Here is a 12,738-nt window from a genome sequence, read left to right as displayed (position 1 = left end):
GAAGCGAGGCGGCTTATGAGCGGTGACATGGCATAGCGGTTTTTAGGAGGAGTGGACAGAGAGAAGGGGGCACTCAAGGCAATGTGTCAAGCTACAAAAGTTGGGAGGAGGAGAAAAAAAAGGCAGAAAAAGCTGCAGTTTAAACAAAAAAAAAGTTGATGGAGTCCATGAAAATGCAGAATGTTTGATAAAAAATAAATAAAAATAATGCAAATTAAAAGATGCAGTGCAAATGCAATCCAAATAAAGAAGCGAAACCTATTCAGAAGAGGCACAAGATGGTAACAGAGTCAGTGGAGCTACGTCTCATTGTGATGTGAGACCTGTTCGTTCATGATGCCCGACAACTCAGTGAGCATGTCCCGGTAGTGAGCCCTCATCTCCTCCTGGTACTCCAGCTGGTCCTCCTTGATGAGGCGCTCGTTCACGTCCAAAGCCTGACCGCAGGCTTCTGCGAACTGCCTGCAGAGGACAAATTAAGGAGTAGCTCACTTGTGGGCATGTCAGTAAATGATCGTTTTAAACTGAGCGTGGATGGTAGCACGTTATTTAGTTGTAAAACTATCTAATTTTAGCATTTTATCCCTGTTGTGACTACAGTTTGGATAATGAAAAATAGACATGCTAATACTAGAATGTTTGTTAAAGTTAGCATTTCATAATAGGTTGTGATTTTGTGCTTGTTATGATTAGTAATCCCAGACCCCAAATAGTCGACTAAGACCATAGCTTTAGTTTTCAAAATTCTGAACTTTTCTAGAGTCAGGTTCTGTCTACATTAACACCAAATACTTTACTTTAGCATTGCTATTGGTAGCAACATGCTAATGCTAGTATGACGGCTGATCCTAGTATTTTCTTTCCATTTTTTTTCTTTTTAGATTTTCTTTACCCTTTGTTGACAATTACCAGACAGGAAATGGGCAGAAATGCAGCAAAGTTATCAGGATCAATAATCGGCTTCCCAGGACGGCTGCATTCAGGGCCTTGACGTATGCAGCACTCTACCTCTATGCTACACAGAGTTCCTGTTGCTAGCATGATTTGTTTATAACAAACTTTGGTTTCAGATTTTTTATTATCTATAAAAGGACATTTCCCAAAAGAGTTAACCATTTCCATGAAAAATGTGCTCTACTAGACTCCTGTTTTCACTATAGGGGAAGTAGAAAACAGGAAAATCCTACCTGAAAATCTCTTTTAGGAGTTTGACCTGGTTGTCGGGATATTTCTTTGCATTCTTCTCCTCCAAAAATGCTCTGGCATAAGCCATAGGTCCTGCATTCACCTAGGAAGGACCAATCAGCAGCTATAAAACCAAATCGTGGCGTATTTGTATCTTTTTTTTTTTTTCTCTGGAGGAGCGCTTACTTTGACGCTAACGCTGCCTTGAAGTTTTAGCTGGAGCCTGATCATGTCCACCTCTTCCATGTTGCAGAGCTGGTTGAGCTCAGAAACTTTACGCGACATCTCGTCGATGGCAACTTCGATTGGGTTCATCTCTGTGCTTTGCTGCTCCACCACCTGGATGCGCTTCTTTAGGTAGGGGAAGCTGGAACTTGCTGCAAAAATGTAAAAGTGTCACACCAAACATTAGCCAAATTCACCAAAAGACTCAAGTATTTTGTGTAACTTCTCATTTGCAAAACTAGAAAAGACGTTTTGGGGGAAAAAATTAAACAAATGAAACAAGATGTAATAGAAGAAAGAAAAGAGGATCTTAGGTTTAACAAACTTAGAAGTTTTACTAAGACTTCAGGCATAGTAGCTTTTCATTCAATGCACACTACTGGAATTAAAGATTGCTGAGCATAAAGCATCAAGCATAAAAACAGAAAATAGGTAAACGGAAACAGATACTAACTGGTCAGTATGGTGCGTCTCTTGCATTGCTCCTCCACATCTCCGTGCTTCTTCCCCGACAGGGTGAAGGGAGTCTCGAACACAAAGCGGTTGATGTTGTGGTGTCTCTCAAAGTCTGTTCGTTTGTCTTGTTGCTCCTTCTCATCAAAGTAGGGCACTACATATGTCACCTGAATGTAGGCGTACTTGGATTCCAGGTCTTTGGGATTTACCTGTGTTGAATGAAAGTTAGGCACAAATTGTGAAACTTTGGGGGGAAAAAAAAAACAAAAACAAAACATTGCTCCTACTTATTGGCAAAACTAATAAAGATGAAAAATTAGTAGTACAACGTTAATATTTCTTTCAATTGCAGTTGCATGATGTGAGAATGTTTTGAACCAATTTTTTTTTTTATCTGAGATAAATTTTCAGGACCCTACTTTGTTGTCTTGCTGTGACTGTAGATATGGGCAACTTCGGGACAGGAGCTCAGCGCGCAGAATTACGCGAGGGCATTTTATAAATCTTTACCAACTTGTGCAAATACTTGCTGAGGCTGCTCAATTTTTCTTTAGATCACATCCACGTGTAATAAAACCAAGTAGATGAACTGTTACCATTACCTTGTTAGAGTCCTGGATCATCTTCACATTGTCGGGTCCGAACTTGTCAGAGTAGAGTTTGAGTAATCTCTGGGAGATTTCAGACAAACCCGTCAGCTTTGGCTCTTTATAGATAAACTCTTTGCTCTCCTCCTCCTCAAAGAAGCCCTAAAAATCACACATGCAGATAACTAATCAGTAAAATATAGATAAACCATAATGCTTTCTTCATTCAAATTTCTGGAGTCAACGACGCTGCAAATAAACACACGTGATCGTGTTAAAGCACTTCATTCCACCCTGCCAGCGTGTCTGTTAAAGTTTCGGATGGAAGACTGGGGAGATAATTTTCGAAGCAACACTGGGATCAGATGTCGGGGTGAGTAAGGTTTACTGAATGACGGCATGACATCAACCTGTCTTAATTTTTAGGGAGGCGGGGGGGGATAACTTGATCGTGAGGCGTTACGGGGAGTAAGGTGGACCACAACAAGAGTCACACAACCTTTCAGAGGGTCAGAGCAGCAGATGTTATTATTGGTAAAAAAAAAAAAAAAGGACAAGAGAGGCAAGAATGATTAGCACCAGGGGACATGAAAACTTAAGGGCACTCGAGACTTACCCCAATCTTGGATTAAAAATATTATAAACAGGAAAGAAAAGAGCAAACAGAGAGATTAAGGATTCTGACTACAGAGAAAATTTTAGCTGTCTAATTTTGTCTAAACAGACACGTTTTAGAGCTCAGGATTGACTCCAAATCAAAGCAAAGTGAATAACACTTGCATGATGCCTAAATCACAGTAAATGTGGTGGTGAGTCTCTGCTTCGGACGTCGGGCGCCCATTAGCGTCTCGTGAAATCATAACCACACTTTCCCAGCCAGCACAGAGTTGATTCTGTTTACACTGGCCTGGTGAGCAGGTGTGTGCCTTCATTTACATTACTTGTCACTCACTTGTCCATAAAAAGCCACACGGTAATAGCGTCCAAAGAGCCGTTTTTCTGAGTTCACGACCTCCGTCACCTTCAGATACGAGCGATGAATGTCGTAGTACAGCTCCGACAGCCTCTGTGGAAAAACACGGAGTAGCACACAAACTGAGACAGATATGGCGGTTATTTACATGGCACCAATTCACAACAAATATCATTCAATTATAATACTTTTCCAACACATATTCAAAACTGTATACAATCCGATTCATTTCCAGATTGTAGCTAAGAATACAGTGAAGCTCTCAAAATCGCATAACGACCGTAAACGTTACCTTGAAGTCCCTCCTCTTCTCAAAAACAGCAATCACGGGTTTGTTTATGTCTGCAATAAGCTCATATCGCTCAGATTTCCACAGATAGTCCACACACAGCTCCAGCTGCTCCACCAAAGTGTCCTAAAAGCATAATCCAATATATATTTTTAAAATACTAAACTGCAATTATCCATAAATGATAATCATGGATTTGTTTTTCGTTTGTTTTTGGGTTTTTTTTGTAAAAGTGAACACTGACCTCAGTGTATGGCGTATCTTGTGTACCTGTATCTTCCTTCATAGCACCTTCCTCCTTAACATTGGGGGTAATGCACATAAATGCTGCCCAGCCCATGGAGAACGATGCTAGAGTGACAGATGGAGAAAACTGACATTAGGGCATGCAATTCAGAATATATGCAGTGCAGACCTTCAGATTCCCCACTTAGGTGTTGTGCTAATGCTGTTGAAGTCAGTCCCATTGCAAAGCTTTTCAAAGCCGTTGAACGTTTTCCACATCTTCTCTTGTTAGGAGGCACAAACGTTAACGTATTTTCTAGGGTCTTATGAAAATCCTAAATAAAACTAGTTGAAACTTGCAGTTATAAAACGGACAAAGTGTGAAGCACGTGCATAAAATACGATCCGTAATCAGGCATCCGTTTTTGCCGCCTTACACAAAATTAGCATCATTCAGTGTAAATTGTGAGTTATAACATATTTCGGTGATGTAACCTATCAAACGAAACTGACACCGGGCAGGCATTGACTGTCATTTTATTTCCTCAAACAAGATACCTGACATCAAAGCTAAAAGGCTCATTTCCTATAATCTGGACGGAAATTAAAAAACCTACAGGAGAGAAGATGCTAAAACGAACACCTGACGGCATAGTTTACGTCTAGCTCTTCTTTCAACGTCAACACGTTAGAATAGCTTATGTGAACTCCCAGCCCCTCCAACCCAGCAGGCCCCCAGGCGCACACACTCACTGTCTTGATCTCGGCAGGAAGTTAGTAAGGAGCTACAGTTAAAGACAGGGCTTTCTTCGGGGGGGACACAGGACATTCCGGCTTTGTCGGCTCTCCAGTAGCCTGTTTGGTGGGAGAGGTGGAGGAGCAGCAGGTTTATAAAAAAAAAAAATATGCGTCCACTTGCTTTGATCTTCTATGCTCGAGGATGAGACTCACAAAGCGGCTAAGCAACAGTAGCTATGGGCTGGGTTAGTGAAGCGCATGCAAATGGATGCCGGGCACATTTGGCTAAAGATGCAGGCTTTGTATGAGGATGCACAGACAAAAGGAGCGAGTGGAAACAAAGAAACATATGAGAATGTGTGGAGATCAGCCTAGAGTTCGACAAGAAACCAAGAGGCTGTTAATCAGAGCTAAATATCTTCACTACAACTGTGCAAGTAAAGTAAATCAGCTTCACTTCATTAGCCATCTGCACTAAGCCACTGTGCACATATTCACTATTTTAGAAAGAAATTATGTCTGAAAGTTTCAATGATTGGGTTAAATGTGGACAACAGTTTGCAGATTTAAAAAAAAAATATATATATAGCTGTAAGTACAGTAGCAGAACTTATCATGGAGGCAGAGATGAACAGAAATAGATGTTCGGTAAAAGCAGAGATTTTGGGGCACAAAGTTACACAAAGACAGATCATACTGCAAAAGAAAGCTTGTTAAATTTAAGTGGGCTTGGACTAACCTCTCCTCTTCAGCGATTCAGCAATCAGGGCCGAGATGTGGATGTAGCACATAGCAGCCTAAGAAGAAAACGTCAACAGATGCAGTTTTCAGGTAAAATCGAACGGCAGAAGGTGATACATGCAGTAAAACATTCCAAAGAATAAATAAAATAGATAAAATAACAACGTAGCAAATGAGTGAAACAGGAAAATCATGTAAACTGTACCTAGCTTTTTAGCTAACCTCTCTGGATAAAAGGAGCAAGACAGCTGTTTCGTGGTAGTAGCATAAAATTAAAAAAAACCTACATAGCATGATAAAAATTCTTTAAAGCAGGTTTTCCTGCTGCTGCAAAAATAATAAGCCACATTAACCATTACAGTTACATTATTTATATTATTCAGGCTTTTAATCTAATGTTTTTTGATTTATAAATTTGGACAGTTTCTAAAAATCTCCTTTAGTTGAGATCACAGAACAGAAATATTACGTATGGAAGTTTTAGACGTCTCAAACCGTAACTTTAAAAACCTCAACATTTATAAGGTCTTGGTCTCAGGCATGACCAAGACTTTATAAATGCAGTCTCAAAATGGTACATTGTTATAGTACATGTCAAACAGGAAAAACTGTTGTGGCAATTTCACCATAGGTTAGTGAGTTAAGTGGAACACAATAGTAAGACTAATGTATACCACTTAATATTGATTAAATTTAGGTTGGTATGTTACTCCACTTCAAAGGTAGCAAGGTTTCAAGAATACGAGTGGCAGTCATTTTAATGAAGCATAAGACTCAATCTAGGTATGGACACATGCCTTTCCCTAAATGACTTAGATCCATATCGGTAAAAACAATAAAAATTCTGAACGAGACGTCCCAAATCGAAAGTGCTTCAAAAGTCACTGAGGTGAGATCAGCCAGAGAAAATCTGAGATGTCTGACCTCAGACAAGTCCCCGTTGCGGACGTGAACCTTGGCCATGCTCTCCAGCCAGGTGCGTCGGAGCTCGGGCGTGCTGGCGTAGGAGTTAGCCAGACTGTACTGCAGGTCCACCAACATTTCTGGGTCTTTCTCATGCTCCTTCATTTGGGCCGTGGCCATCAGGACCGTCCTGATCCGTTTGGTCAAATCCTTCACCTCAGCAGGGAACGGTGTGCTCTGAAGGAATTAGAAGAACATTCCTCACGTTAAAATCTTGATGATTCTCAAAAGCCACATGACCACAACACAACTCTTAAGCTTGCGCTACCTTGAGCGGCACATCTCCGTTGGCAAAGTTGTTAATGATGGCCAAGGACTGTTGAAACCTCGAGCCTCCAATTCCAGCATCTGCGATCAGCTGGCTCACTGCTTTGATAACCTACAGTGGAGACAGAGGCTCAGCGTGGCTCCGGAAGAACCCTTGTATACTTCCATCACCGTAAATCACAGGAGGGGAGGGGGGAATCACTCACCTGCAAATGTGAGCGGACGATTGATTTGCCTTTTGTAAACTCAAAGTTTTGCCTCATGAAGAAGTAGAGCAAGGCAGCCGCCTCCGTCTGGGTGGAGCTGGATCGATGGTTACAGCATTTTAGGATCTCATAGCACAGACAGCCACACAGGTCTGCCTTACCCTGGAAGAACGCGCTGGGAAACTGCAGAACGAAAGGACCGTCAGACCCAACGTCACATGAGCAAAGCTAGCGGAAGTCTTCGAATGCATTTTCGAATGCGTGCTGGACCTTCTGCACAAAGAGCCGGAGCGCAGCAAAGACGTGGCGCAGGGTCGCAGTTGACTGGTTGATCTGAAAGAAGAGCAAGTAGGTGTCCAGCACCTTCTTCATCAAAGTGTTCTGCCCTTCGTCCTGCAGCAACTGCTTCTATATGAAGTAAGAGGAACAAAAGAGAAACGGTGTGTTATTGTGGTAGTTACATTTAATAATAGAAATCAATGTCACTTTAGATATTTTAATTTTGTTGGGGGGGATGAAATCCAACATGACACAAAATGTTTGAAATAACAGCAACACATGATGGATTTGTGGGGGAAAATAAAAAAGAAAGAAAGAGAGTGCAACTTTGGAAGATGGAAGAAAAATAAACCAAATTAATAACGAGCAAAAAAAAAATTACATTTTCAAAATTAAATATACATAATCGTCATTTTACGGAATCATGAATAATCTGTATTGAACCACATTTCTTTGGCTTTATTTCTCTAGTCAATGTCTGAATAGCTAAAAAAAAAAAAGAAAAAAGAAGGGGGTTGCAGTGATCTAGACAGAGCCCAGTCTTTAATCCGATTGAGGTGCTAAAGCATGAGCTTAAACAAGCTGTTCATGCTCAAATACCCTTCAGCGGGACTGAATAAAGGAATTCTTCATATAAATCTGGGAGAACATTCCACAACTGAGCCAGTTATTGCATGACAGCAACATTTTCTACGGAGGGGGGAGGGAGGGCACAACCAGGTTGGTTTGTGATATAATCGGCCATAACAAATGAAATCATCCTTTAAAAACTGCATCGTGTCATAACTTCTGCTCAAATGAGGATTCTTATTTGAATATTACTTTTGTTTCCTGGCTGGAGCGATAATTGACATTGCTTCTGATTAGTCCACTATTGTCTTGTTTTCAATATTTTAGCTGTGAATTATGGCTCTGAATTAACATATATTATTTAGCTCATCTTCCAAGGTGGAAGAATAATAATATCAAGTATGTTTCAAGATAATTGTATTGCTTTTTCGTCCGGTCCTCCAATTCTTAAACTTGGACTTCTTCCTTGGTTTACTTTTGTCTTTAATTCATTTTATCCTTTCTATTCGGATCTAATCTTGCACCGACAACTAATGAAGTATGTGAAGACAAAAAAGCCACGCGACACATGACCTTTCAAGCACAAAAGTGCAGAAAGTGCAAAACTGCTTTTTCTTGCCACCAGGTGGCAGTAAAAGATCAGTAATAAGCAGTAATAAGCTGCTGAATCCATAATTTACACCACAATCCCTCCTGGATTCAACGCCAGCATGTATTTACACTAAATAGTTTAAGCGTTTGTTACCACAATTCAACTTTTTTTTTTCTATTTTGTTACAGAATGCCATTTGATTCTTTACATAAGAAAACTGATAAATACACAGGCTGTAGCTTTGGCTGTGCAGCGTGACGCAGACCTTATGATGGTGAACAAAGAGCTCTAGTACATCCAGCACGGTGAGAGCCACCTCTGTGGACAAGTTGGCCTCGATGTCTGTGGGACTCAGCGTGTCGCCGTCCTGGATGCTCCCATCTGCAAACGGAATCGAGCGCGGGATGTAATGTCAATCCACCTAAAGCAGCGTTACAGTCCTCTCAGTCTTGCGTTTTACCCGTTTCCATCATCTGCAGCAGCTTTGGGTTCATTAGGGCGTTCTTGCCCCTGATGATGGGCATGGTCTGGGAGCGAGCGTGCCGGTGGCCTTCCCCTCCAGAGGCCATCCTGGGGACGAAAGCGAAGAGCGCGGTTTAGAAATTAAACAACTGTAGCTGCAGAGAATAAGACACTTTTATGCGACATAATATATAGTAACAACACATGACGGTCAGTAGCTATGAGGAGGGGCATGCTCAAAACACAGCTACAATATGTGGCATGGAAACACAGTGATATAAAAAAAAATGAATATACATAAAGCAAAAAAAATAATAATTTAAAAAATTTTATCTACTTGTAAATTTTATCTATAGTTGCATTTTATAGGGTTTCTTGTTATTAAAGCTAACCAGACATCATTAAGATCAAGAGCACTTTGAGTAACCAAAGTCTCAGCATCTTCATCTTAACTCATCGTCGTCATGATCATCATCATCATCATCATCATCATGGCTGAGGTGGAGGATGATTACCATTGCGGGAAGAGGCTCGAGTGTTGAGAGGACTGGGAGGGGTTGCTAGAGCCCTTCAGGGTGCCATTGGCCTGGGTTGCCTGGGCCAGCTTTACTGCCGCTGCTAGCTTCCTGTTCACAAGCCAACCACATCACACCTGACGTTAGTTACTGTAGTTAAAGCAATGAATGTTTGTTTTATGCCCATCATTTATCAGTCAGTGATCCTAACTGTGAGTGGCAAGCTAATGGCCGTCGTTGCATGCTTGTATAATCAATCGAAGACCTTTATATAAATGAGATGCACATCGGGGAGGTTTTAGCTCTTTTGTGGCCTTACATAGGTATAGCAGCTGGCTGACAACGTGTGTGTGTATGTGTTCTTTTTTCCCCAGCAAAGCAAAACGAAATGCATAAAAAGCATTCAAGAGCTGCAAAAATCGACCTTGGTGTAGGATGAGAGAGCAGCTGGAGTTGGGGAAAAAAAGAAATTCAGCTCGTACAGAGTGGAAGGTCAGCCAGATGGAAAATCAATTGTTTTAGTTTGCCATTAGTATAATCCTACCAGAGCTGAAGTGATGAACAAAAGGTTAGAGTTTGCATTAATGTAATACAAATATCAGCGTCAGAATTAAAACGTATGGATTTGATCATGCTGAACGTCAGCAATCAGATACCTGACCTCAGCGTAGGTTTGTCTAGGTAAACACTTGCTGCCTTTGTAAGACAAAAAAAACAACAAAAAAACGATATGGAAATGTTGCAGATGGATTCACAGAACAGAGGATTCCATGCACCATCAGTGAGAAAACACACACACACACACACATATATATATATATCTATCTATATATATATATATATATATATATATATATATATATATATATATATATATATATATATATATATATATATATATATATACACACACACACACACAATCAACACAGGAGAAGCAATCACAGAAGTAAACACATAAGTGCTCGATTGATGCAATACATCATACATGTGCAGCAACATGGATGGTCACCATGCACAAAGCTGGGGGGAGACATGCAATACGATGCAGCTTACAGTACAATGCTTAACAGTGACATACTTTATTAATGTGTCAGATAGTGTAGATAACAAAGGTGACCCGTGGCTATGTACAAGGGTCAGCGTAGGGTCGTGATAATGCAGATTGGGAGTTAGCTAAACTGTTTAGGAAAGCATAACTTAAACAATTATTTTCCAAAATATGAACATTAGGCGGGTGGGGGGATACTGGAGGTAGTTTTCAGTGTCAACATGGTGTGTAAAATAAAGTCTGTGTACGCATAAGGGAAAGATATGGACGAAGCTATTTTAAAGGAAACTGCACTTTCTACGACTTCTCAGGTTTGAAGTTCATTCAAGTCGAGAGAAAGACTGCAGCAGATAACAGAAAGGCTCTGGTTTCCTGTCCCAACATCTGTCTGCTATAGAATGTGTTGAATTTGGAAATGTTGGCGACCAGTTGGAAATCTCAGAGCGAAGGATCGACACTCTGGAGTATAAATGGAAACTGCTATTTCAGTAACGCTGGCCTCGACAGAAGGTATACGTATTTTTGTCTTTCTTTGAAGGACCAGTAAAACGCCGTTTTTAAAGTGATTGTTTCTGCACACGTCACAATGTTACATCCACTTTGAAACTAAAGAATGAATGACTTCTTGCATGAGGCTTAACTTAAGAAAAAAAAAATCCATCTGTAGGTCAAAGCTTTACAAAAATAGGAGGTTTAGAGTTTGGCTACAAAATTCTTGTTGCTGCATCTTTTACAACTACTGGATGAGAATTATGGAAGGATTTGAATGTCAAACCTGGACACAGCTCCCCCCTGTGGACGACTTAATACAATGTGCCAAGACTTGAAGCCTTTATTGTTGTCTGGCTTGCAGGCTGGCTACACACTGCTAATGCACTTCACCTCTCCTGACCTACAACCGGTGCCCACACTGACTCAGCCAGGCGCTTAGAAAGGCAGACACTGATACACGCACAGGCGTACGGCGGTGAATCCCCCCGTGGCCTGGTATTACAGACCAATGTTAAGAAGCTAGCTTAGCCACGACTGAAAGCCTTTATCAGCCTCCCAGCTATCCATATTCAGTTAAAGCCTCCGCATACAGAAAATCAGTGTGTTCATTCAGTCTTTTTTTTTTTTTTTTGGAGGGCTTACACGTCTGAGTCCTCCTGCTGAAAGGAAAAAGACGGTTAATTTAATTAGCTGCAAGGAACCAAAAGATGGAAGGGTCTTGCAGTGCCAGTGGCTCTGCTCCAACAAGAGCAGACACTCACATCTCAACCCCCATCCTGAGCTTTCCAACTCCTACAGCGCAAAATCCAGCAGTGATTCTTTCCTCGCAGCACGATCCAGGAGTTTCACCTCACCCCCCCTCCCTTCTTTCCGTCTTATTCCCTCCTTATCCATCTTCTTCTCGCGAAGCTCATCCGCGAGCATGCACACGCATGCAAAGCACATATTAGTATTTCTGCCCGACCGTGCCCGATTAATTTATTTGCGCGCGCGCGCTCCAACACGTCTGATCGCGGCTGCATTTATGCATGTGTGCAACCGTGATGATATGAATTATGTATCAGGTGGTGGAGGGCGTGGAAACTCTCAGCTGCAGCAGGTTATAGTTTTTTTTTTGTCTTCCCCCCACATCAGTAGCTTTGTGAAGAAAGCATGTGAACAACACATCAATTGAGAAGAAAGCAAAGAGAGACATGGACATACCTGGCTATGTGGCGCTTCCCCAGAAACCTGAAGTGCTGAAGACAAAGTCTGAGGAACAAAAAAAAAACACACAAAAAAACCACCCATTTGGAAATGTCTTGTGATTCAAAGGTTAAACAGGAAAAAGAAAGTATCTCGGAGAAAATTGTGCAGGATGCGAACTAGCATAGATGCTGACACAAACAGGAAGCATAGAAAGTTAATTTAATGCACTCCTCTGTGGATTGGGATCTTGGACTAAAATCACAATCTGTTTTCCTTCTCTTGCTGTGTCATTATTTTCATCTGTTCCCTTCTGGCCATGTGCCCTTTTCTTCTCATTTGCCTTTTCCCCACCCTTGGTTGTCTCAGATTTCTTTCGAATTGCCTGTAGGCTACTTTTATAATCAGCCGAATATGACCTGTGGTACTGCTCTTTCAACAACAACAACAAAAAAGAAATTAAAAGGTCTTACTCCAGGATGTTAAAGAAGTCTGAGATCTCCTGGTGTATGGCCCGGTGCCAGTAGGATACCAGCACATCTGGAAACAGTGGGGGAAAAAAAAGGATCAAGTCACAAACATTTCTGATTAGCTGAGCACTGTTTGTAAAACCAATGTGATAACTCAGTTATTCATGCAGCTCAGGAGTCAACACTCACAAAGCTTTTTGGGGAAAAAATGTCAAATTATTTGACCAATGCTACATTCCGAAACAAAAATGAAAAAACAGCCAAATG

At 41.1% G+C, this 12,738-nt stretch overlaps 1 protein-coding gene across 5 annotated transcripts in view; it reads right to left on the bottom strand.

Annotated features, from left to right (window-relative positions):
- Positions 1 to 12,738, bottom strand: part of dock10 (dedicator of cytokinesis 10) — a 67,542-nt gene that overhangs the window by 1,106 nt on the left and 53,698 nt on the right. For 4 of the 5 annotated variants that reach the window (XM_088011946.1, XM_088011947.1, XM_088011950.1 and 1 more), the window contains exons 37-55: positions 12,475 to 12,541; positions 12,020 to 12,067; positions 9,274 to 9,384; positions 8,757 to 8,866; positions 8,562 to 8,677; positions 7,126 to 7,263; positions 6,856 to 7,038; positions 6,651 to 6,761; positions 6,344 to 6,559; positions 5,418 to 5,475; positions 4,694 to 4,795; positions 3,960 to 4,066; positions 3,719 to 3,841; positions 3,406 to 3,519; positions 2,469 to 2,615; positions 1,865 to 2,075; positions 1,372 to 1,562; positions 1,188 to 1,288; positions 324 to 462 (exon numbers count right to left, since the gene is read on the bottom strand). In XM_088011946.1, the coding sequence (XP_087868072.1) occupies positions 324 to 462; positions 1,188 to 1,288; positions 1,372 to 1,562; positions 1,865 to 2,075; positions 2,469 to 2,615; positions 3,406 to 3,519; positions 3,719 to 3,841; positions 3,960 to 4,066; positions 4,694 to 4,795; positions 5,418 to 5,475; positions 6,344 to 6,559; positions 6,651 to 6,761; positions 6,856 to 7,038; positions 7,126 to 7,263; positions 8,562 to 8,677; positions 8,757 to 8,866; positions 9,274 to 9,384; positions 12,020 to 12,067; positions 12,475 to 12,541 (2,393 nt within the window). Of the gene's footprint in view, positions 1 to 258; positions 463 to 1,187; positions 1,289 to 1,371; positions 1,563 to 1,864; positions 2,076 to 2,468; positions 2,616 to 3,405; positions 3,520 to 3,718; positions 3,842 to 3,959; positions 4,067 to 4,693; positions 4,796 to 5,417; positions 5,476 to 6,343; positions 6,560 to 6,650; positions 6,762 to 6,855; positions 7,039 to 7,125; positions 7,264 to 8,561; positions 8,678 to 8,756; positions 8,867 to 9,273; positions 9,385 to 12,019; positions 12,068 to 12,474; positions 12,542 to 12,738 lie in introns of all 5 variants that reach the window. The other variant, XM_088011948.1, reaches the window with a different exon arrangement.

The sequence above is a fragment of the Poecilia mexicana genome, unplaced genomic scaffold, assembly GCF_051168715.1.
Source record: "Poecilia mexicana isolate PSO_F unplaced genomic scaffold, ASM5116871v1 scaffold_13, whole genome shotgun sequence".
In the NCBI taxonomy this organism is placed as follows: Eukaryota; Metazoa; Chordata; class Actinopteri; order Cyprinodontiformes; family Poeciliidae; genus Poecilia; species Poecilia mexicana.
The sequence above is the reverse complement of the archived record's forward strand: the minus strand, read 5'-3'. Positions and strand labels throughout refer to the sequence as shown.